Consider the following 26,509-nt stretch of genomic DNA (forward strand, 5'->3'; position numbering starts at 1 on the left):
CAGGAAATTCAGGACATAATGAAAAGACCAAACCCAAGGATAACAGGTAGAAGAATATCAACTGAAAGGCACAGTATATATCTTCAACAAAATTATAGAAGAAAACATCCTTATCCTAAAATAAGAGGTGAACACAAACATACAAGAAGCCTACAAAACCTCAAATAGACTGGACCAGAAAAGAAATTCATCCCGACACATAATAGTCAAAACACCAAATGTTCAAAACAAAGAAAGAATACTAAAAGCAGTAAGAGTAAAAGGACAGGTAACATATAAAGGCAGACTGAACAGAATTACACCAGACTTTTTAATAGAGACGATGAAATCTAGAATATCCTGAATTGACATCATACAGATCCTAAGAGAACACAAATGCCAGTCCAGGTTACTATATTCAGCAAAATTTTCAATCACCGTAGGTGGAGAAACCAAGATGTTCCAGGACAAAAACAAATTTACACAATATCTGTCTACAAATTCAGCCCTACAAATGATAATAGATCAAAAACACTGCCACAAAGAGGGAAACTTTACTCTAGGAAAATCAAAAAACTAATCCTCTTGCAAAAAAAAAAAAAACCCAAAGAAAAGCACACAAAAATAACTCTACCTGTAACAACAAAAATAGCAGGAAATAACAATTCCTATTCCTTAATATCCCTTAACATTAACAAAATTAATTCTCCAATAAAAAGACATAGACTATCAGACTGGATACGCAAACAGAATCCAACATTTTGCTGCATACAGGAAACTCATCTCAGCAAAAAAGACAGGCACTATCTCAGAGTAAATGATGAGCAAAAAACTTTCCAAGTAAATGGTCCCAAAAAAAACAAACTGGAGTAGCCATTCTGATATTGAATAAAACGGATTTTCAACTAGAAGTTATCAAAAAAGACAATGAAAGACACATTTTACTCATCAAATAAATCTATTAATAAGAACTCTCAATCTTGAACCTCTATGCTCCAAATACAAGAGAACCCACATTCATAAAAGAAACTCTATTAAAGCTAAGAGCATATATGGCACCACACACATAGGGGGAGTCTTCAACACTCTACTCTCATCAATAGACAAATCATAGATGCAGATTGAACAGAGACACAGTAAAACTAACAAGTTATGAACCACATGGATTCATAACAGACATCTATAGAATATTTTATCCTAAAACAAATAAATATACCTTCTTCTCAGCACCTCATGGCACCTTCTCCAAAACTGACCATATAGTTGGTCACAAAACAGGCCTCAACAGATACAAAAAGATCCAAATACTTCTATGCATTCTATCAGATCACCAAGGACTAAGGCTGTTCTTCAATAATAATAATAACAACAAAAAGTCCACATACACATGGAAGGTAAACAATGCTCTACTCAATGACAGCTTGGTCAAGGAAGAAATAAAGAAATCAAAAACTTCTTAGAATTCAATGAAAATGAAGAGATAACATACCCAAACGAATGGGATACAATGAAAACAGTGCTAAGAGAAAAATTCATAGCACCAAGCACCTCCAAAAAGAAACTAGAGAGAGCATACACTAACAACTTGAAAGCACAACTGAAAGCTTGAGAAAAAAAAAAAAAAAAAAAACAGATACACCCAAGAAGAATAGATGGCAGGAAATAAACACAGAGCTGAAACCAACCAAATAGAAAAAAAAAAAAGAACTATATAATGAATCAACAAAATGAAGAGCTGCTTCTTTGAGAAAATCAATAAAACTGACAAACCCTTAGCCAGACTAACCAGACAACACAGAGAGAGTATCCAAATTGATAAAATCAGAAATGAAAGGGGAGACATAACAAGAGAAACTGAAGAAATTCAAAAAATCATCAGATCCTATTACAAAAGCCTATACTCAACAAAACTAAAAAATCTAAAGGAAATGGACAATTTTCTAGACAGATACCAGGTACCAAAGTTAAATCAGGATCAGACAGACCATCTAAACAACTCCATAACCCCTAAGAAAATATAAGGAGTCATCAAAAAGCTCCCAACCATAGAAGCCCATGACCTGATGGGTTTAGTGCAGAATTCTTTCAGACCTTTATGAAAGACCTAATACCAATATTCTCCAAACTATTTCACAATATAGAAACAGCAGGAATACTACTCAACTCTTTCTTTGAAGCCATAATTATACTCATTCCTAAACTACACAAAGATCCTACAAAGAAAAAAAAAACTTTAGACCAATAGTCCTCATAAACATTGATGCAAAAATTCTCAAAATTTTTGCAAACCAAATCCTTCATGTTAAAAGTCTAGGAAATAGGAAAAATCCAAGGCCCATACTTAAACATAGTAAAAGCAATATACAGCAAACCGGTAGCCAACATCAAAGTAAATGGTAAGAAACATTAAGCAATCCCACTAAAATCAGGTACTAGACAAAGGCTGTCCACTCTCTCCCTACCTATTCAATATAGTACTTGAAGTACTAGCCAGAGCAATAAGACAACAAAAAGAGGTCAAAGGGATACAAATTGAAAATGAAGAAGTAAAAAATCACTATTTGCAGATGATATGATAGTATAATTAAGTGACCTTAAAAATCCCACCAGGGAACTTTTATAGCTGATAAACACCTTCAGCAAAGTGGCTGGATATAAAATTAATTCAAGCAAATCAGTAGCTTTCCTCTGCTCAAAGGACAAACAGGCTGAGAAAGAAATTAGAGAATCTACATCCTTCACGATAGCCACAAAGAATATAAAATCATTGGTATTACCCTAACCAAACAAGTGAAGGATCTGTCCAACAAGAACTTCAAACCTCTGAAAAAGGAAATTGAAGAAGACCTCAGAAGATGGAAAGATCTCTCACGCTCATGGATTGGAAAGATCAACATTATAAAAATGCCCATCTGGCCTTAAGGCAATCTGCAAATTCAATGCAATCCTCATCAAAATTCTAACTCAATTCTTCATAGAGTTAGAAAAGGCAATTTGAAAATTCATTTGGAATAATAAAAAACCCAGGATAGCAAAAAACCATTCTCAACAATAAAAAACTTCTGGGGGAATCTCCATCCCTGACCTCAAGCTGTATTACAGATCAATTATGATTTTAAAAAAAAAAAAACTGCCTGGTACTGATACAGAGACAGGCAGGTATACCAATGGAATAGAACTGAAGACCCAGAAATGACCCACATACCTATGCTATGGTCACTTGATCTTTGATAAAGGAGCTAAAAACATTCAATAGAAAAAGGACAGCCTCTTCAACAAATGGTATTGGTTCAACCGGTTGTCAGCATACAGAAGAATGCAAATCAATCCCTTCTTAACTCCTTGTTCAAAGTTCAAGTCCGAGTGGATCATAGACCTCCACAGAAAAGCAGGTACACTGAAACTAACAGAACAGAAAGTGGGTAAGAGCTTAGAACACATAGGTACAGGGAAAGTTTTTCTGAACAGAACACCAATGGTTTATGCTCTAAGATCGAGAATTGACAAATGAGACCTCATGAAATTGCAAAGCATCTGTAAGGCCAAGGACATTATCAAAAAAAAAAAAACAAAATCGCAACCAACAGTTTGGGAAATGATCTTTGCCAATCTTACATCTGATAGAGGAATAGTATCGAATACATATAAAGAACTCAAGAAGCTATATCTTAAAGAATCAAAGAATCCTGTAAAAACATAGGTAGAGAGCTACATAGCGACTTCTCAATGGAGGAATATCAAATAACTGAGAAGCACCTAAAGAAATGTTCGGAATCCCTAGTCTCCATGGAAATGCATATCAAAACAATCCTAAGTTTACACCTCACACCAGTCAAAATGGTTAAGATAAAAAACTCAGGTGACAGCAGATGCTGGTGAAGGTGTGGAAAAAGAGGAACAGTCCTCCATTGTTGGTGGAATTCTAAACTGGTGCAACCACTCTGGAAATAAGTCTGGCAGTTCTTCTGAAAATTGGACATAGTCCTACCTGAAGACCCAGCTACAACACTCCTGGGTAAATACCCAAAAGTAGCTCCAATATCTAACAAGGACACATGCTCAACAATGTCCATAGCAGCCTTATTTATAATAGGCAGAATCTAGAAAGAACCTAGATGTCCCTCAACAGAGTGATGGATTCAGAAATTGTGGCACATATACACAAGGGAGTACTACTCAACTATTGAAAACAACTTGTTCATAAAGTTGCTAGGCAAATGGATGGAACTTGAAGCTATCATCCTGACTGAGGTAACCCATTCACAAAAGAAAAATCATGGTATGTACTCACTTATAAGAAGATACTACCACCCCTCCCCAAAAGAGAGTTCAGAATACTCAAGAAACCATCCATAGAACTTTTGAAGCTCAAAAAGAAGGAAGACCAGAATGTGAATGCCTCAGTCCTTCTTAGAAGGAAAAACAAAACAGGGGAGGAAATACAAGGTCAAATAGTGGAGCAGGGATAGAAAAAAAGATCTCCAGAGACTGCCTCACCTGGAAAACCACCACATATGCAGCCACCAAACCCAAGCACTATTGCTGATGCCAACAAGTGTTTACTGGCAGGAACCAGACATGGATGTCTCCTCAGAGGCTCTCCCAGAGTCATACAGATACAGATGAGGACGCTTGCAGGTAAACATCAAACTGAACATGAGTACCCCAATGGAAGAGCTAGAGAAAGGACTGAAATATCTGCAAGATTTGCACCCTCATGGGAAGAACAACATCATTATCAGACAAAGCACTGAGGTGGAGAGGGTGATTGGGAGAGAGAACACCTTCATGGAATCAAGTTGAGAGTGAGAAGGGAGGAAAGGGGGGTGAGGGTATAACATTTGAAAGGTAAATGCAGAGAATATTCAATAAAATTCAAAAGAGAGAGAGAGAGAAATTACACCAGACTTTTCAACAGAGACCATGAAAGCTCAAAAATCCTGGACAGACCCTAAGAGAACAACAACGCCAGCCCAGGTTACTGTATCCAGCAAAACTCTCAATTACCATAGATGGAAAAACCAAGATATTCCAGGACCAAACCAAATTTACACAATATCTGTCCACAAATACATCCCTACAAAGGATAATAGATGGAAAAGTCCAACACAAGGAAGGAAAGTATAGCAAGGAAAAGCAAAAAATAATTATACAAAGGAACCAAAAGAAGAAAAGCACACAAACCTAAGTCTACCACTAACAACACAAATATCAGGGAAAAAAAATCACTATTACTTAATATCAATGGACTATTGATATTAACACTAATGGACTCAATTTCCCAATAAGAAGACATAGATTATCAGATGGATAAGTAAATAGGATCCAGCATTTTGCTGCATACAGGTAACTCAAGTCAGCAATAAAGACAGGCACTACCTCAGAGCAAAAGGTTGGGAATTTATTTTCCAAGCAAATGATCCCAAGAAACAAGCTGGATTAGCCATCCTAATACTGAATAACATAGATTTTTCAACCAGAAGTCATCAAAAAGGAAGGACACTTTTTACTCATCAAAGGAAATGTTTATCAAGAGGAGCTCTTAATCCAGAACATCTGTGCTCCAAATACAATTACAGACCTTATGAAGCTCAGAAAGAAGGAAGGCCAAAATGGGGATACCCCAGTTTTTCTTAGAAGAACATCATCATCAGCCAAGGCACTGAGGTGGAGAGGGTAATTGGGAAAGGGAGCACCTTCATGGTTACTAGTTGACAGGGAAATGAGAGATGGGGAGGATGTAACATTTGAAATGTAAATACAGAGAATATCCAATCAAATATTATAAAAAAGGAAATATGCCTAGAACTAATCTAATTATTAAGACCATGGAATAAAAAATAAATGTACAAAATTCAATTATATTTCAATACACTAGCAATAAAAACATGAAAGTCAAATTAAGACTATGAAACTATTTACAATCTCTTAAAAAGAAGTCAGAATATTACTTATCAATCTAAGAAAATGTGGATAGAACTTACATCTTAAAAATAATTCCAATCTGATTAAAAACAGTTTTAGTGTTAACAAATGTAAAACATTTCTGCTTTTTGTAAAATCTTCAGGCAACACAAGGGGCTAAGAATGAACTCTGGGTTTTCTCTTCAACCTGAGACCACCAGAACAAGCTCATATTTGAAGTGTATAATCATCCAAACCTACTTCAACTCACTTGTGTACTCTTGACCACTAGCCACGCTACCGAGGTTCAAGGCGGTGCTGTCTGACTACTTGATTTTTTTTTTTGTCCATGGGTCAACATTCATTGAAATGCAACCTGGGAAAAATGCACCCCAGTGTTTCTATTCAAAGTCTGAGAATGTTCGCTTTTATAATCAGTACTTCTGTATACACAGTCCACAGTTTACATGTGCTTCCAGTCATTTCTATTGTCTGTGTGCCATGGAACCTCCAATTCCGAAGTCTAACTACTCCAAAAGGAAAGGTGCTCTTAGGTTTACCTCTGCCACTCTCTTCTTAACCCTAGTGGTTCTATGAAATACAAATATAATTAATGCATATTTCAGAAATGATAGATTAGGGATTATATGGTTTTACATTCAAAAGTTTGCCTATTCTATAAGGTTATTATCATATAAAAATTACCATAGATTATTCTGGCTTCTTCATTTTAATCACGGTAACAGAAATGACAGAAATATCTTTAAAAATTAAATATGTGAAAATACTGAGTAAAGTTCTTTGGCTCTGTGAGAGAACCAGTTGGGTACTAAGTGATTCATTCAGTTCTTTATAATGTGGACATTTTAAATGTTAAGATAACATTGAACACCTGTTACTCACAAATACTTGCTCCGTGTATTTCTGAAACATAGTTCACTGACAGGTACTAGTATCAACCAAGTCTTCAGGAGATATGGTCTTTGCCTGCTTACAATCAGGTCACAGAATCAGTGGAACAGTAATAAGACTTATTTTTTGTCAGTTAAAGAGAATTTAGTATACAATACACAAGCTCAGGACAAATATACTTGAAAATAGGTTCACCTGGAGACCTAGCTAAAGGATTTCTCATTGGTGGCTTCCTCCTCCTCCTCTTACACCTCCTCCTTCTTCTTCTTAAGAGTTGCTATTTCTCAAGCTATTGTAACTGCAGCAGCAACAACAAAAAAAAAAAAAAAACAAATAAACAAACAAAAATTAAAAAACAAAGCCTTAGTCTAGAGTAACTACAAATCTGTCTAAAAGTGAATGAGTCAACTCTCTTCAAAGTAATTCAAGTTTCTTCCTACACAGTACTCCAGAAAGATGACCATTACCAAGATGTCAAAAGATGGTGATATTCTCTTCCTACGTTTCTAAGATGTCCATAAATCAGATCAACAAACATAGATTTAAAATGAAACAATGCTGTATCTCTTAAGTCTGTGAGTCAAACCAAAGAGAATGTTGTAACATAGCCATGTTTTCTGTCTTAGCCAAGAGGCAGGACCATTTTAATTTTTTTTAATTCACTAGAGAAAGCACAGCCTGTTGAGGAAATAATTTCCCCAAAGGACAGTGGATTTGAGAGAAGGATTGGAAAGGTCCTGAGGTTCCAGCATTGACTTCCTCAGGTTGCCAGAAATAAATCTTTCTTAGATGTTTATCTTTGATTTTAAGGTGCTCACATCTGGGGCTGAAGATATAGCTCAACAATTAAAAGCACAGGCTGCTCTTGCAGAGGTCCATGGTTTGATTCACGGCATCTACATGGAGGAATACGACCATTCGTAACTCCAGTTTTAAAGGAGTTCAACACCTTCTTCTGGCATCTGCCAGCACCAGACACATATGTGATACATAAACATAGGTGCAGGTAAACACCCATACACATAAAATAAATCTTGTTTGGAAAGATGCTAACATTTGAAGCTCTGGGGAATTTAATGTAGCATTCATTCTAGTAGTATATTTGGTTCCCGGGCTTGGAGGTCTCAGGTAGGCACCACAAGGAAAAGCCAGAGAAGAAGGAAGGAGGTCACCATAGGGTTAGGTGGATCTTCAACACATGGCCATGAGGGGGTGGCCTGAGGAGTGGGAGCAGCCCAGGAGAATCATTGCAAGTGATATTTCAGGATCACCACTGGAAAGCAGACAAAATAGCACAGAGGCTTGGTATCTGCCCAGATGTTGTGCTTTAAAGCTTGTTACAAATCTAAAGGGTTTTGTATATTGTTTAAGTGGGACAGAAACCTCTAAGAGACACTTAAAGGCAGCAAATGCTAACACCCAGAACAATATTAACCATAACAATGCCAACTGTATCTGTGTATTTAAGGTAATGTTTTAGTAAATATATATTCAAAGAAACAGAAAGCAAATCAATAATCTCAAGGTATAGATGTGAAAATCAACTACATAATAATGTGAAAACCCATTTTTTATTAACTGAAATGTTCTAGAAGAGAATCATGATAGTTGTATATGATATACATTTACTGAAAAGAATGGAATTCTCTAATTATAGTGAAACAACTTACACTGCTTAAAAAGTCACTTCTTGAGGATCATTTGTTGAAAGATAATAAAGCTTTTGCAATGAGTGTATATATCTAATAGATCTGTGCACCTGGCTTTGATGCTGTGAATTCATTTGTAAATGAACTGCCAATCACTGTCAGCACTAAGGAAGTTGGATTCCTGGAGTCACCTTCTTCATAAAGAAATGAGAGGTAACTCTTCTGTGAGGTGAGGTTTACTGCCTTGTGAGTTGTTTGGTTTGGTTTGTTGCTTTGCTTTGGGTTTATTTGGTTGGTTTTTCTCTGTGCTGGGTGAAGATTCACACATGTGTAATTATGTTTTGGCCGTCACCTTCAGGCAGGCATGGATAGAAAAAAGATGAGCAGGATTACCCATGAGTCTGTGCACTGACCTGCACAGGTCCATCACTACCTGCAGTGCACACCATCATCTCCATGGCTTTTAAGTCACTGCTCAGAGCTGTGTACAAGTAAGAAGCGACACAGTGATAGGCTGAGCAGGCTCTTGGCACAATTAGACCATGGAATCCCTCTTTCAAAACAATCACAATAAATCCATTGGAGGCACTTTTGATGACATTTATTAGATCCCTTATGGTTTTAGCTATAGTGCATTGGGTAATAACATTTACAGTGTGAGAAACACATGATCCATTTTATGGCACAAAAAGAAATCATCTTCCCAAACTGAAAGTTCACTCATCCACTCTTTTTACATGAAAGAAGCCAGTAAAAGGATGGTAATACTACTATTAACTGTAAACTGTAAGAGCATTCATTCTGTAAGGGCTCCCACTGAGCCAGAGGCTACAGCATCACACAGGCTATTGCTTCATAACTGATTGTGGGTGTGCTCTGCTCAGACAGGTGGGCAAGACGGTGGCTGTGGGGTGTGCACATTATCCATGAACTGGAAATGCAGGACACTTTGACTCTGCTGTGCTGTTGTTCCACCTGCTGATGCTTAATACTATTTCTAGAAACTCTCTCAGGGTCTGTCTTCGGAGTAAGACAGCCTCTGACTCCAACACTGGCAAATAACTCACCACAACACAGCTTGTGTCTTTTGAAAAGAGAGAGTAGCCTATATGTGGTCTAAATTAAACATCTTAGTGTCAGCTCTTTGGAACCATAGGGCTAAATATTCATTGTGGTTAAGGCTGTCCTACATCCCGCAGGATATTCATTGGCTCCCAGCAGATTCCAGTAGCTCTCCTGTCCCCACTGTAAATAAAGAAAATGCTTCAATAAAATGTCAAATATCTCCTAGAAGCAAAAAACAAAACTATGAATACATGTGACCAATTTAAACTCTTTAAAGTAGCTGATAAAATGTGTAGCATTTGAAAAGGTGCAATGTTCTTCACTGTAGGGTGGTTCAGAGAACTATATGCCTATTGAATGAAACAAGACATTTAAAGTGAAAATCTTAGAGAAAACATTTGCAAGAAGGAAAAGGTCATTTTGCCATCAACAAACTTGAGTGTGAAGTATGGAGAATGGTGGATATGTAGAACTGGATAAGAGACTAAGTTTTACTACATCTACATGACTGATACTTACTGGAGCTGAGCAAATTTCCTTTGTTAGGAAATTAAAACAACATATAAAAAACCAGAATCTAAAAGGTATACCCAACATTTGTTATTTTACTTAATGTTAGAGCTTAATGTGTATTCATGTATACTCATATTTATATGTATATATGCATATATATATGTGTGTGTATGTGTGTCCATAAAATATGCATATATGTGTATGTATGTGAATAGTATGTACATATGTAAGTAATCAATTAAATAAAAAAATATATAAATATTACAGCCCTTGTGCTATCCATAAAAGTGAAAAGACATGTATTTAGTAAATTTGATGACCATTGTTAGCTTATATACATTATAATCCTTGAGCAAAGTGAATTACTGTTGTGATCTAATGGCCTGCTAGTCATGCCATAGATGAGGTTTGACAAAATGCCCAACCCTGAAATATAATGCTAGACATATGAAGTCTACCGTGATCTCTTGGTGGAGATCATAGCCTGGAGCAAGGTGGACCTCACAGAGCATGGAAAACTACATTAGGGTGGCACTGAGAAAGGGAATGAGGCATTTGGGAGGTAGGGAGAAAGGAGGTTCAAGAAAGAATATAATTGGCTTGAATAGTTTAAGGACAGCAAAGGTGTAGAAGCTCATTGGGCTGAGGCCTGGTGCAGTGCTACTACTGGTTCAACTGGTAAGAAAATTGCCAGTTAGAAAGCACTTTCCTCTGAGGAGTGGAGCAAAATAAACACATTTGGGATGAACCACAAAGCCTATACTTTGGAGTTCCTGTGTGGTACAAAGCTATCAAGGCATAACATAGACTGAGAGGCATTATGATGCATATTCTCAGACACTTGTGATTTATGAGAACTTACTCATCTTGAATACAAGAGAAGATGAAGCAATCTATTCCTTCCTCAGGGACTTACTTTTGCTAATGCTTTACAAATTAAAGTCTTCCTTTGAAACTGTTGATTCCAGCAACTGGAGTTAAACTTCTAAACACTCCAAGGTACTGTGGAAGAAGAGAGAAACACAATCCTTTCTTTTAAACTCAGAACTACATGAGCTGGGAGGATGCCCCTGAATTCAGTCCCTCTGAGGTATCTCTACACAGACACCATGAAGAAAAAAAGTGAAGAAGGCAATACTAGAAAATGAAATTGTCCCTGTCTGTAAACAGGTAGGCCACACACTAGGATCTACCTTAGCAATTTTTTCTGCTTCAGAAACTTTGACATAAAGTTGCAAAAACATTAAATTCTATAATTGTATGATTTTATGGAGATGCTCTCAATTACCAGAGATCTCCTCCAAATAATTTTAACACTTATTTCTATGAATACTGATACAATACCTAGGTTTTATCTAGATCTGAGAATCATTTGGAGTATTAGAATAGCAAATATATAGAAAGCAAATGCTTGATCCAGAGTCATAGATCTGATTTTGAAAATTTTCTCACAGTATTAATCTAGGTAAGAATAGGGAAAGGATATTTATCACCCAAAGCCTGAAGCCTTGTTTCTCCAATGGGGTTGATGGGAGAATTAAATGAAAAAGTAAAAAGAACTCATCTGACTACTCTACTTTTCACTTCCCTCATCTACTCACCCACACATTCATCCATTCGTTTATCCATTAGTCTACACAGGCTACCAGCCTGCCCTCATACATCCATCCATCCACCCACCCAACCATCCATCCATCATCCATCATCCATCCATCATCCAGCCAGACAGGCAGACAGCCTGGCAGACAGCCAGACAGTCATATGTTCATCTATGCATTTATCCACCCACTCATCTATCCATCCATCCTTCCATCCATCTAGTCAGCCAACCAACTACTCACCCATCTGTTTATCCATCTTTCTGCTAATCCAATCATCCAATCATCCAATCATCCAATCATCCATCCATCCACTCATTTACATATACATACATACATGGCATACAAACTAGTGAGAATCTCAGTTCTATACAATATTTTTTCAACAGACCAACAAAAATAACAATGAAAACATAAAAGACTGTGTAGTGACTATTCCTAGTTGTCAACTTGACCATATCTAAAATGGGCTACAATCCAAAATTGGAAGACTCACCTGTGATCCTGATCTTGAGGCTGGGAAATATCAGTTTCTGACCTGGATCTTGGCATGGAGATCTTGAGGCATAGTGACTATGAATCCCCGGAGAGTAAGGCAAGGAGATCTCTGAGTTCAAGGTTGTCTGGGACAAAGCAAGTCACAGATCCAGGCGTGGCGGTACATACCTCTAATGTGGGACACACCTTCGGTTGGAGACTTATGTAAGGACATTGGAAGAAGGAAGACTTTTCTTTGCCTGCTTGTATTGTGGGACTGAGCAACTGCTAGATCCTTGGACTTTCATTCACAGCTGCTGCTGACAATTGTTGGGGAGTTGGACTACAGACTGGAAGTCATCAACAAATTCCCTTACTATATAGAGAATACCCATAAGTTCTGTGACTCTAGAGAACCCTGGCTACTACAGACAGAATCCTGTGGAAGTGAAAGACATCTGCTTGATAGGACAGGGAAGAGAGGTAGGTAGCTCCAATGAAGATGGAATGTCAAACTTAGTCTCAATTTTACATTCTATAGCATGTTTATCTCCCCCTTCTCTTTCTCTCTCCTTCTCTTCCTCCCTCTCTCATGCACACCTTGAGCATTGGGGTTTTATTTTATAGCTATGAATTTTAAATGAGGACATACTATAAGCACCTAAATCTTAGTCTATGTGTCAGAAATCTCATAAAATATTGCAACTCTGGGAGTGAAAATGTCAAATAGTACCATTCTCCGGACAACTTTAATTTTATTTTTAGATTAACAAAATCTGGGCTATTTTTTAAGTAGCTGTTATATTAATAAATTTTAATGCATATCCAGAAGTATAATAAGCAGAGGTGTGTGTGTGTGTGTGTGTGTAGTATTGATTGTCTAAGCAAACTTTAAACTTGTCCAGTTTTTCTCTATGCATACAGTAAGAGAACTTGGAGCTTCATTCAGGGCTGGATATCAGTGCAGGTTATTAATATTTATGGCCCCTCCTCACTAAGCCTGAAATCTATTCTTGCCTGCTAGGAAAATCAATGGAAGCTCCACATAGTCCACTCTATCCTTTAAGGCACGTTTACTCTATTATCTCATTTGATCTGTCCCCATCCTACTTTAGGCTATACAAGGAGTGAGGCACACTCCAGCAAGCAAAAGAAAGAGACCACTGACAGATCCACCACCTCTCCCCAGCCCCTACCTCCCTGCCTCATCTTTGTTGGGGGTTTCCTGGTGATTGTAATTGTTGGTCACTTTCCCTTTCTCTGTCTTTCTTTCTTTTCCTCAGCCAGGTAGAGGACCCAAAAGCTCCCAGGAACTAGAGGGTTACCTGCAGAGTGCCTCTTCTTTTTGGGCTTCTGGAAGCACAATGGGAAACTACAGGGAAGAGGGAGCACAAGCAAATGAAGTCAGCAGGGAGAGAGCTCCTGCTAGGACGCATTCCCTTCCTTCCTCTAGTTGTAAAATTCTGGGTAAGAATTTAAAGATGGTGAATATTGAAATTTAAAGAGAGGTGGCTTTCCTCTCCCAGCCACAATCCTGGCTATGGAGCCTCTCCCTGCTGGGATTCTGTCTGGATGGAGCTTGCACAAATCAGACTATGATAACTGCTATGAGTGCATATGTGTATCTGCCCTTTTGGGTCTAGAAAACACAAGTTTCCTGAGGTCTTTTATCTCTTACAATATTTCTTCCTCCTCTTCCCCTTAGATCTTCCTGAACCTCGAGGGTAGGGATACAACGTAAGCATCCCATTTAGAGCTAAGTACTCCATATTGTCTTACTGTCTACACACTGATCAGTGGTGGGTCTCTGTGTCAATATCCATCTACTGCAAATAAGCAACTTTTCTAATGAGGGTTGAGCACTTTCCTGATCTACGTAGATATGGTCACAAGCCATTCTGGTTGTTTGAATGCTATGCTTGGGGGATGTTTTAAGGAAATATGAACAAAAGTAGAGGGGACTTTGCTCACTTGTGTGTATTGCATTCTCTTTTTTGAGGGTGTAGTATGTGTGACCATCATAGCCTTGACTCTTTGGTTACTGGGATTGACTGTAGAGCACACCACCCGCACCTTCTAGAGCAGAGGCTGCAGTGGCTGTCCCTCCTTTCAGCATGACACCTTAGAAACTAAGTAGCTAATTCCAACAGCACTGTATCAGGAACTCTGCTTTCCTAAATTAGGAAACAACATAGTTCTCATGTATTACTGATCTTTTTATAGGATAATCTCCATCTATCATTTTGCTCTTGTTTTAATAGAGATTGGAATTTTAAAAAAAAATCTTTGTTTATATAAAAAGCATCATTTCATTTCATGTATGTTCTGCAATAATTCTCCAGTCTCATATTGTTAGAATTTCTGACATTTGATAGGACTAAGAAATATTAAAGTATTCTTTACTTTAAAATTTAAAAATGCCTTTTAAATTCCATTTATGCCAGATGATTAGCTGTCATTTATAGTACAGTGATATCTGATGACTCATAGAAATTTACTACTAGAGCCTAACATAACTTGAAATACAGTACAAATCTTATTACTTATACCATGCCAGATATAAATATTGTACAAGTTTAAGATGACATTGGTAAAGTTAATATCCAAAGGCCTCTTGTATTAGTCAGTTTTTGTCAGTTTGACACAAGCCAGAATAATTGGGGAAGAGGGAACCTCAGGCCAATCTGATGGAGACATTTTCTAGATTAATGACTGAAGGAGGAGGGTCCAGCTCACTGTGGGTGGGGCCACCAATGAGAAGTCAGTGTTAGAAAGTATAAGCAGGCAATGAGTCATGTGGAGCAAGCCTGAAAGTGGCACTTCCCATGACTGCTTCATTTCCTGCATCTAGGTTCCTGCCTTGAGTTATTGCTTGGCTTCCTTTGGTGATAGATGGCTATTTGAAAGTTTAAGATGAAGTAAACCCTTTCCGCTACAGTTGCCTTATCATAGTGTTTATTACAGCAGTAGAAAGCATCAGGATACAACGCTAAACTTATACTTCTATATTTTTGTAATGGGAATCTTTTTACATATGTAACCAATTTTAAATTTCAAGAAAAGTCTCACTAATTCAAACAAGTTCCATAAAATGCACATTTTATTTTGTATCATGAAAAAATATCCACATTTACATAAAGAGTGAAAACAAAATAAACAGAGTCAACCTCCCTGATGAAACACAGTTTGTTGTTGTGCTAAAACCCAGGATTATTTTGGGTTAGAAACTTCCACCTGCCAATTAGGTTTTGGAAACAACCATTTCTTTAGAACAAACTTCCAATAAACCTGAAAGTTGTGACAAACTTCCCAACTGCAACTGAAATTTGATCACAAGTTTTTCAAAATTGACCCTGAAGTCTCCAATTTTAGATGTTTATACATACGTTCTCAGCAGTTGAGTGCTAAGTCTATAGTGCATATAAAATCTCTATATTGCACACTGCAATGTCTTTAAGTAGAAAAACATGATCAGCCTAGTGTGAACCAAATTTTGAAAACTATAGACAAGTACTGCTTAGCACATTGGTATTAAAAAATATCTTCCATGGAGCCTTGACCTATTTCCTTAGTCAATTCATAAACCAAATATCTCCAGTGAATGAAACCTTAGGAAGCATTTTTAATATCCACACATATGGTTACAATAGCAGAAACATTTGAGAACTTGGAAAAAAATCCCTGTAACAACATCAGTTAGGAGATTACATTGTAGGGTATAAAAAGGTATCAGTGGTATACACAAAGTCACTAGACCATAGAGTTAAAAGAAATATAGAATTCTCATTCCATCATAGATATACATTTCAATAGTGTTGTTGAAATACCAAGCATTTCCTGAAGTCACTGTTGTCTCAATAAACAACAACAACAACAACAACAACAACAAACAACTGCTAAATCAATTCTTACCACATGTAGGATTGAGATGAAAATGATTCTAACCTACTATCCACCTTACCCTCACCCTTTCCCTAGGGAGAGCCGTATGCAGTATGACAGTGATGGTTTGCGTTGGTTTTTTAGGTGAAGTGTGTGTGCTTTCCCTTCCTCTAACTGTGATTAGCTTTAGCATGGAAGGCAGTTGCTCAGAGAGGATGTCAGTGAATCCACTATAAAAAGTGAGCCAACTCAACATCACATGTCCCTGATGGAGATGCTGAGACTCACAGCATGAAACATTTCTTCAGGGGTCAAAAAGCAGTCCTTGCCATTAAGTTTTCTGAAATAAGATTCGTTAAATAATTGATTTTAAATAAAGTAGATTTATATTTTATTTAACAGCACACACTTGTGACATAAAAGACTCAGTTTCATCAAACTTCGACACAGAACTATCGAAGATTCATTATTCTAATTTGCATAGTTCTATGACTAGCTTATCTTCCTACTTGATCAACTGTGCTATTTTCAGGAATATTTTTATCAATTTGGTTGAGAATGTCTGGTACCAACTCAGATCTTTATGCAGCTTTTGACAATGATCAGTTTCCTTTATGCAATGAAACTTCTCCCTATGGAAAGAGGTGACTCAATATTATATTTCAAAGACAATTTAGCTGATAGTAATGATGATAATTTGACAAAATCTTACTTGCATCAATTATTAAGTGTACATACTGTCTGGCTTATTTGGGCATTAATTTATTTTTGGCATGGCCTTGTCTATGCTGTTTTTTTATCAGCCAGTGATTCTTACATAAACACTAATCCTCTGGAAACTATCTAATTAAGATGCAAGCCAACCACTCAAGTGGAGACCTGGACTTGTGGGTTGAAGCCAAAATCAAAAACTTGAACGTAGGTCCAAAAGCATCCTCTCACATTAAAAACCCCCAAATAATTAACATGTTTCTAAACTAGCTCAGATCGTTTCATTAAAAATAAAATCCATGATCGTGACAATGTCATTTTAAAATTAGCCCAACAAAAACTGTTAAGAAGATATCACGCAAGGTAGAGTCAGCCAATAGGCAAGTACATTCTTTTCCTAACACCCTGTAGCTTTTTGGCAGTGTCCTTTGCCTAAATGCCCCAGTTAGCACAGGTTAACAATGAGCATCTAGCACCTCATTCACATGAAATATCAAGGTGGAAAGGGACCAATCCCTAGAGCTCATCCCTATCGGACAGAAAGTCTGGTGCTATTTACTTTGCCTTCTGCTTCCTTGCCTCACAGGGTAGTTTGGACTGAGACTCCCAGACTGCAAGGTACTAATGGTGCTCTGTGTTTTGCTTCCTCAAGACACTTCTTTCAAACATCCCAAAAGATAGAAAAAGAAATCAATCACATTTTAAACATTTACCCTTATCACTAGAGAAAATTATTTACTATCTTTAAAGCAAATCTATATGACAAGTGCATTGAAATTGGGAACACAAGAGTCCATTTTAAATAGAAACAGCTCTTTGGGAAGATGCATTTTGATAGGGGGTTGGCAATCAATAAAAAGATTTGGAAACACTATTTAAAACCCAATAAGGACCCCTTCCCCATAGAAAGAAAGCCCTCTGGTGTCTCACTTAAATTCCACTATTAAAAATAAAAGTAAACTAAAAATTAAAAAAATCTTGAACACATATTGCTTTCTTTAACTTTAGTTTACCTCTAAAGGGAAAATTCATCCTGAAGAATATTAAATACGTGTCTGCGATATGTTTTCATTGCCTCTTATGTATGTCCACACATCCCAGTTTGCCCCTATGGTTGCTTGCCAACTGTTGGGAGAACTGAAGGGAAATTGAATTGTTGGCTTGTGGCACACTTTTCTCACAACAGTTATGATAACAATCTCTACCATTTTCTCTGGTCACATGAAAAACAAGAATTTACATTCTAGGGTATATACTTTTTATTTATTATTTTTTTATTTGGGGAACTGTTAAATGTACATGTCCTGGAAAAATTGTAATTCATGCTGGAAAAGCCTGCCTTTATGACCCTAGGAAGATTTTTTTTCTCTCTAAAGTCTACCTGCTTGTGTTAGAATCTCAGCTTTACTGATTTATTGGTTATTAATTGACTACTGCAATCCTATTTAAATCCCTTAATTTACTCCTTCATAGGAGTGCTGCAGAATTAAATATGATTATTTAAATACATGGTTTAATGACTATGAGCCTAATACTCATTTACTTCTATATCTAAGAGGGATGGAGCACACAGATTTGACTTATCTCTGCTAGCCTGCACCATGTCCAGTTCATTGTCCAAATCCTCAATGGCCCTGACCCACACAAAGCATGCAAATGCACTGGCCTTGTATTAAAAGCATGAGACAGAAGCTCTTAAGTTAGAGTACAAATTAGTATCTCAGGGCATAAGACATGGTAGGTACTTAAACAATTCTGATTCAAGTCCCTCTTCCCTACTCAACAAGACTCATTTTAATGAGAATCTAAACCAAACCACATCTCCCACTGCCATGGAAAGAATTACAGAAGAACCAATTCTGTCTTCACCCCAAGTTCTAAAAATACCCCAAGCTTCATTATTGAGCTTAATTGATTTGAAATATTCTAAAGATAATTTTCAAATCTTAGCTGACTTATTCAGAGAGATACTCTGTGTATGTATGTGTGTGTGTGCTTGTGTGTGTGTGTGTGTGTGTGTGTGTGTGTGTGTGTGCATGCGTGTGCTAGTGCCTTTCTGAGTATTTTTGGCGTACAGAAGACAAAATGAGAGTGTGGGAGAATTCCATCTTTTTTGAGACCTTTGGTTACTACCCTTATCAGATGGCTGAGAAGCATTCATGGAGCACAAAATTGTGCGAAAATTGAAGCTATTAATCACAATTTACATGGGCACCACTTAACACATTGATGTATTAAATACAATTAGGTATCACTATTCAATTCGCTAATTTGTTATTTAGAAAATTTGAAATTCAGAGAAGTGTTTTATCTTAATATTGCACATCACCTGACTCAGCATCTCAGTGTCTCATTCTAGAAATATTTTTAAAAAGAAAGGCTGAGTCAAGTCTAGGAGATAAAAGAATCCATAAATGTGGGGAATGTTAATTTGATGCTTCAGCATGGAATGAGGGGTGAGTGGGACCTAAAAAAAGAATTGCAACTTCCCATTGATATCAAACTTATGAAGATAAATCTCTCAAAATGAGTAAAAATTGGTTACTATACTTTACTGACGATCCAAATTTTACAATGGGGATATGGAAATCAAGGACATGTACTTGTTGAGGAAGGTGACTGGAATGTCCTTGCTAAAACTGCATTTTCCACAATTTATTTATGAAGGCTTGAACTGGCTCATAGATGAATTCCATTGCCTAGAAAAAAAAACATAAACCAAAAAACTAATACTAAAGAAGAATCTATGCCGGACAGAGGCAACTGACTTTATTTCTTGTCCAATTCTTATAGTTGGGCTCAGTTTAATAATTTATATTATCTAAATGTTCAGAATCCTTTAATAATTGGAATGCACATACATTTTGTCCTCCCAATTTTCTGGAGGATGTGACAGTCATAAAAATACATTATAACTACAGAAAGGGGGTAATAATATTTTCCTCTGCTCAAATGGTCTCATTATTGTTCTTCTATGTGAACTTTTTTTTTTGCAGTTGGTAGCAAATCTAGACTTAATTATCTCACTGAGCAGGCAGCGGATACATTTACAGACAAAAATGTGTAAACATAAGTCTATCATTGCACAATAGCAGAGCACAGAACTGTGTTTTCAAGTGGGTATACACTCACTGGAGCTGTCTAGAATGTACCTCTCAGCATTGCCACTGACCATGATAAAATTCGACAAGCATCTAAACAGCAGCCTCCTCTGTGGATATCTTTGTATGTTTGCACAGAGATCCCAATCTGGATGCTCACACGTGCATGTGGTCTGGCATTAGTAATTTTTGTCCTGATTGTGTGACCCCAGTGAACATTTGGGTTTTTTATTTTGCTTTGTTTTCTGATCTAGAAAAAGAAGAGTATTTTCTATACTCTTAGGCAAGCTGTATGAACTCTAAAATGTAATGTCATAATCATATTGGGTATTTTTTTATGGAAGCTGATAAAGCATTCAGGCTGTAAGCAAGTTTCCACTCAGAGCAAATTGATTGGAAATATTTTTTTGCACACCAAGCAACTGGTAATTGTAATGCCACAGGCCTAATACAGTGGACAAAAATATAAATACTACTAATTGCTTAGCAAATAAATAGAGGATTACAGTAGATAGTAAGAGGTCAGAGTCAATAATGGGCCATCAGTGACCCCTCCCCCTTTGACTCTAAGTCTTAAACTTTTAAAACATATAAACCTAATTTTTTTCAAAGCTTGCAACTATATGCACTTTCAAAATATTCTTAGTAAATTCTTAGTTTGAAAGATATTTTTAAATTGCAGTTTGCTGAGAATCCTAGCAAATTCCAGGGAGAGATCTAAACATAAGTGTTCGTTCTGGTGCAAAAACAATGTTCCTTTTGTCTTCACTGCTCTGCTTATTTTTCTGCCTCAAATCATCCCAGCAAACAATAAGACTTTGTGCAGGGGCCCGGAGGACAAAGGCTTCTTTGCAGAATAAGAAAACATTAAGAGAACAAACCTTATCTTCACAATCGAATGTTTATATAGCCTACACTGCTCCCTTGAAATACAAACAATAACTGTCCCATCAATTTCTCAATCAAATCACTGCCACCAAGGACACATAACAAGGGCAGGGTTTAGTGCCTGTTAAGCAGCCGATGTGGTTTACTTTCCATTGACCTAACAGCCGCTTGATGTAAGATGGGAGTAATTTAGGTCTTTGTTTTCGTATCTGGCATTTGGTTAACAGATACACATTACAGACAGCTGACTGCCTAAACTCTTCTGGACCGACAGAGCTGGAATCAGAATCTGAGACATTGTGCAATACTCATCTGAGGATGTGCAAATATATGCATACTTTCTTCTCTCTCTTCCCAACAGAATCCCAGGAGCAATATTCATGTCTACGGAAGATCCCAAACATAGCCCTCACCTAAGAAGATATTCATTTTGATGGTGGTAACTCCAGACATTTCCTCATTAACTACATGAAACTTTAGGGGAAAATAAAAAGATTCAGGGAAAACAGCTTTAAAAGGACAATTATATAAATAAACGGAATTCACCAATAACAATTACTTTAAAAAATGAAGCCATGAATTTGAAGGCCAGCAAGGAGGGGAATATAGATGGATTTGAAGGAAGGAAAGGGAAGGGGGAAAGTATTACTTAATTTATAATCTTTAAAAAACATGAAAAAAAAGGGATGATTTTACAAGGACCAGCTGCTACACAATCCCAGTCACTTCTTTGAAGACTAACTTAAAAATAGTTTCTATTTTTTCCAAAGGATTCTCAGGTCAAGAAGGGAAACAATATTTCTTTAAATTCTGCAATACTTGTATTTGGATTCCTATTGAATCAATTTTCAAATTGACACTTTAGTTTGCTGTGTTAATATTTCCATTAAAGTACCATGCGTAGTATTGCATAGACATTTGTTCTAGAAGCCATTTAAAGCATCACATTCTCATATTCTCTGACCTGTGACCTATATCACATTGTAGAGAATTTTTTTTTTTGGGTGGGATTTTCTTACTATCTAGAGTTTTTGTAGTCTTGTACACAGTAAGAGGTGTAATCAGGATTATAGTAAAACGTTCCTTTAAACAATAAAGTTTGGGTGTAAATTCAACCACTAATTCTGAACTATTTTAAGGTAATTCATGTAAAAGGGAGACATTGGGAGCTTTGACAGTGTTTTCTAACTTTGGACTTTTTATCCGGCTCCTATCGTAAGTTCTTCTGTACTAGAGCACATTATGTGTAATGTTATCCAGACTCAAGTTATCTCACCTTCCTGCTTCGATTGAAAGATCACAATTCTGTTTGCATTTGATTTCTGCTGTTGTGTCAGAAGCACCCATCCAGAATACACTGTCTGGTCTTACACACTCACACTACTCTCCCAGAATTAAAGATGTATAGGTTGCTTTGCAAAAATGTTTGCATTTCAAATGCATACCCATTCAGTGCTAGTAGTATATTGTTCAGAAGTATAATAGTAAAAACAATACTCTGGATGCACCAAGAGCACCAGTACAGGAATAAAACATGCAGTCGTCCGGTCCCCCTAAGAGCCTGCCCCGTCTGTGTTGGTTGAGGCCACACAGGATGTGATTGTATCATTATCACATGTGTGCAAGCAAGTATTCACCCTTTGTTAAAATCTGACTAAATTCTACTGTGAAGAATTTTAAAATCTGGAAACCTAAGACTATTTACAGTGTTGGCTGAATATGTAGAGAGTGCGTTCAGCACCACACCGTGTCATGCACGCAGAGGACAGGGGTCTTGAAAAGAGTACTGTGCACCAAAAAGTAAACAATTGGTACGTTTGTTTCTTATTGAGGGTCCAGCACAGTTCAAAGTCATTCTGTTTCTTCTCCACCCATGGGAACATATGTTCAGAGAGAAATCTTATTATGGCTAATGTTGTAGGTTGTTAGCTCTGTCTGGGTCATTGTCACCTCCTGGCAAAAGTTTGTAAACCTAATAGGAAAAGGCATAAGTTACACTTCAAACCAGTTGCTGTTTCCAAGACCCTCTTCTGGCTTTAAACCAACTTTTAGTTTTGAATGTAGCTAAAGTCAGAACAGTGACTCCAGCATTCATGTGTTTATCATCTTTCACCTTTACAGGTATTTGCTATACTTGTCTCTGACAAATAAGAAATCCAATACATCTCAGAAACCAAGGTCATGAGATCTGCCATAATACAGAAGCTAAAACAAAGGAACCCCCAAACCTCAATTTAAGGCTGATTCTGTAATGATTTCCTTTCCTTCTGCCTGTGGTTTGGCAGAGCAAGGAGATACATGACCCTGGAAATGTCCACTTTTAGTAATGGAAAGGAAGCAACTGTAACCCATGGTGCCTAACACAGAGCCCGAGAGTTCGAGAACAAAGGCATATCTTTGGGACCTATGAAGAACTTAAAAAGCAGTACTGCTTTGTAATTTTCCAGACCGATTGTGGTAACTCTTCCTTCTATAATTTTACATTGACTAAAATATAGAAAAGCACATAAAACTGCGAATGAAAGAACAGCATATTTTCTTTGATTCTGTCATCATCTTTTGTATATTCATCTCAATATGTATATATGCGTACATAACGCATATATAAATTAGTAGTCTACCAGTACACAAGTGATTGGCATGCTCTTCAAGGTAATGCAAACACTAGCTTCTAATTCTTGATAGTAAATCTTATGCCTTCACCAACTGAAAACCACACCCACAAGAAGAACTCCAGAAAAATATGCTGGAATCATAAGAAAATGTTTTCACAGGTTCTCAAAAGGGGTATGTATTTCATTCTGAGTGTTTGTCATCCCAGGGCCTAAATATATGCAACACAACATTCGAGACTTCTTTTTTGGTAGATAATAGGCACTTTCTCAGAAGAGGAATTATTACCCGAAAGACTATGACCGCTAGCCTCATTAGCCTTTTGTAAGTGGACCTGCTTGAGCCATAGTGGTCTATTGTATCAGCTTACAGAAGGCCAGCACTGCAACTGTGTGCAAAAGAGCTCAGGGAAACTGTACCCGGAATAAAGTCATAGAAAAGCAGTTATCTTAATAAAGCAACTTTGACATTCCCTTCAAGGTTGGTTATCTTGTAAGTTAACCTCATTGCATGTGTTACTTCTAAAAGCAATAAAACTCACATGCAGTCATTTCTGTACCCATATTTAATACTCGCTAAGCCACGGATGTGCAATGAAAACATGTCTAATTGCTTATGTTCTTTTAAAAAAGTGTATGTCAATAACAGTTAAAATTTTGATATGTTTCTTTGCTAAGAGCCTTTCAACATCTCCCTTTGAACGAGCTTTGGAAATACAAATGTAGAACATTCATTGCCTTTGGACAGTTGACATATCTAACATATTCTTAAGAGGCCCTTGTACCCTGTGGTGCAGTGTTTCTATAATATACACTATATTAACAATTGAGTATTTGTGGTTTTGATCAAGTCAGCTCCCGAGATGATGGTTGTTCTCCAAGATGGAGGGAGCAGGGAATTCTTTACATAAGAGCTAATGATTACTATCTAATACAATGCTAAAAAGGAGAAGTATCACTGAGTGGAAATGCAGCTCATGCACAAAACTCATAGCAATAAGTTCTCAGCATCCGACAGTGGCATCAGATGTATGCAACGAAATAGTCATTTCAGTGGAGCAAACATTGCCTGTAGGGAAAAGGAACCTAACACTAAGTTACAGAAAAGTACCCTAGGGTATGAGATTGTAAAGTGGTCTGAAAGCTTCAGGAGCTGCACCCTCCCTTGACATTAATCTATAATTTTAACAGAATAGTGAAGAAATGACAGCTCGATATTCTCAGCCTGAGATCAAGTTTGTCATGGCAACATTGGCAGGTTGGACCCTGATTCTTCAAAGATTACATTGCCTTAGTTAACAAAATTTATGCTTTTTTTTATTACAGAATAGAGATTATAAATAAATGTAAAGTGTGCATGCAGTCAACTGCATAATGTACAAGCAATATCTATCTTTTGTATAATTGTCTTTGGCAGGCCAGAATCCAGCTGGACATGCAGTATGTACATATCAAAATCCATATTGTGTTCATCATATTGAAAGCAAGTGAAAATATATATGTATATACTATATATACACACTTATGTATATAGATGTATATACTGTTTTAAATATATTAACAAATATATATGTATATATGTATATATATATATTAAAAGTTGATTTCGTCTTTGTCAGATTCAGGTGACTCGGGCCTTGAGACACTAAAAATGTCCTGACATGGTATTTGGGGAGGTACTTGGAGTGGAATTTGGGGTTTTGGAGAAGATGTCTGGGGTACACTTTTCTCTGAGAGTAGTTTTAAAATCTCGGCCACCTGCTTTTCCAGGGCAGTCATTCTGCAGCTCAGTAGCTGAATGTCCTCCTTGAGTTCATGTTTTACTTCCTGCAGTGTGGTTTGTAAGGCTTGCTCGGGGATAGGGTAGAAGGGGTGCTTGGCATCAGCCTGGCTGGGGCTGTGTTCTAGAGGACTTCGGGCCTCACCAGCTTTATCCAAACGAAGGTCACTCTTTGTAATCCCACTGTCACAAGAGTCTGTTTTCCTTAAGGGGTTCTTGGTCACACTGTTCTCTGAGTCACTGCCCTTGGGGTCATCTGACAACAGCCCCATTGACTCAGCTTTGGTGACATTATTCCAGTCTTCCTTTTTTTCCTCGTGAGCCCCCATGTTGTTCTTCAGTCTCAGCCAGCCCTTCCCATTTCCGTTTTTCATTCGGATGGGGCTGTTGACCTTGAGACATTTGGGCTCAGCACCACCATTGGGCTTCAGTTCCAGGGCATCACGGTTGTTCTGCTTAAGAGACTCGCTGGTTTTCACATAGGCCAGAGATGTCTGGATGGGGGTAATCTGCGACACAGTGACCACACTGGTACCTGTGATGGAGGCTCCATTCTGCAAAGGGCGGCTCTCTACCTGAAGCTGGCTCCTCTCAGGGTCGCTCTGCGCTGAGCCCTGGTTCCTCAGTTCCTTCTGCTGTTTGAACTTTTGGAAGAGCTTCCTCACTGGGTGGTCCACGGGAATGCTCAGTGTCACCTCATTCTTCTGCCGCAGCCGCTCCTCCTCCTCCTTCTTCACATCGCTAATTTTACGGAAGATGATCTGGAGAACGGGAGATGAAGAAACCATGGTTACAGAAGCAGATGGCTCTATAATCATGTGACACATGTGTGCTTTGCTTTACTTACAACGAAGACATCTGCACATGCTTCACACCCCTTTCCCGAGGGAAATTTATTCAGATGCCACGTAACAACCCAATATACCCAAAATCTAACACAGGGACACTGACTACTCTCTTACACACCAGAGGGGAAAGATGGTTGATACAATAGTAAGTACATAAGTACTTCATGACCCCATTTAAAAGAACGTATAAAAATATATTGTGTGTATATACATATATATTATATATTAGTATAGATACAAACACTCATATATAAGTATATGTGCATTTGTGTATATACAAATATATATTCCTTACATTTCCTTGGAATAGCTCATCATTTTGTTATGGTTTCTCCTTTTCCAAGTATGTTTCTAACCTATTTTTAACCTTATCCTCTGTCAATGGACAGAATAGCAGGAGTTCCAGGCTTCATGAGCACTGAAAAGCTAGGACGTTCTTCAGGGAATTTAGCAGGCTGCACAGCAAGGGTTTGGGTGAGGATTGCATGCATTTCTTATGTATAAGAAGAATCTGTGAGAAAAAGTTTATAAAAAAACAACTGAACAATCCACACAGATCCTTAAAGTTACCGTTGAGTAAAGCACCTCAG

General features: G+C 37.4%; 1 protein-coding gene across 1 annotated transcript in view; it reads right to left on the reverse strand.

The window, feature by feature from the left end:
* Window positions 1-24,884: 24,884 nt before the first annotated feature.
* Window positions 24,885-26,509, reverse strand: part of KCNH5 (potassium voltage-gated channel subfamily H member 5) — a gene marked incomplete at both ends in the record, with an annotated part of 292,205 nt that continues 290,580 nt past the window's right edge. Inside the window, one exon of the mRNA XM_080914667.1 lies at window positions 24,885-25,832. Within this exon, the coding sequence (XP_080770793.1) occupies window positions 24,885-25,832 (948 nt within the window). The remainder of the gene's footprint in view (window positions 25,833-26,509) is intronic.

The sequence above is a fragment of the Micromys minutus genome (assembly GCF_963924665.1).
Source record: "Micromys minutus genome assembly, chromosome: 1".
Classification (NCBI taxonomy): domain Eukaryota; kingdom Metazoa; phylum Chordata; class Mammalia; order Rodentia; family Muridae; genus Micromys; species Micromys minutus.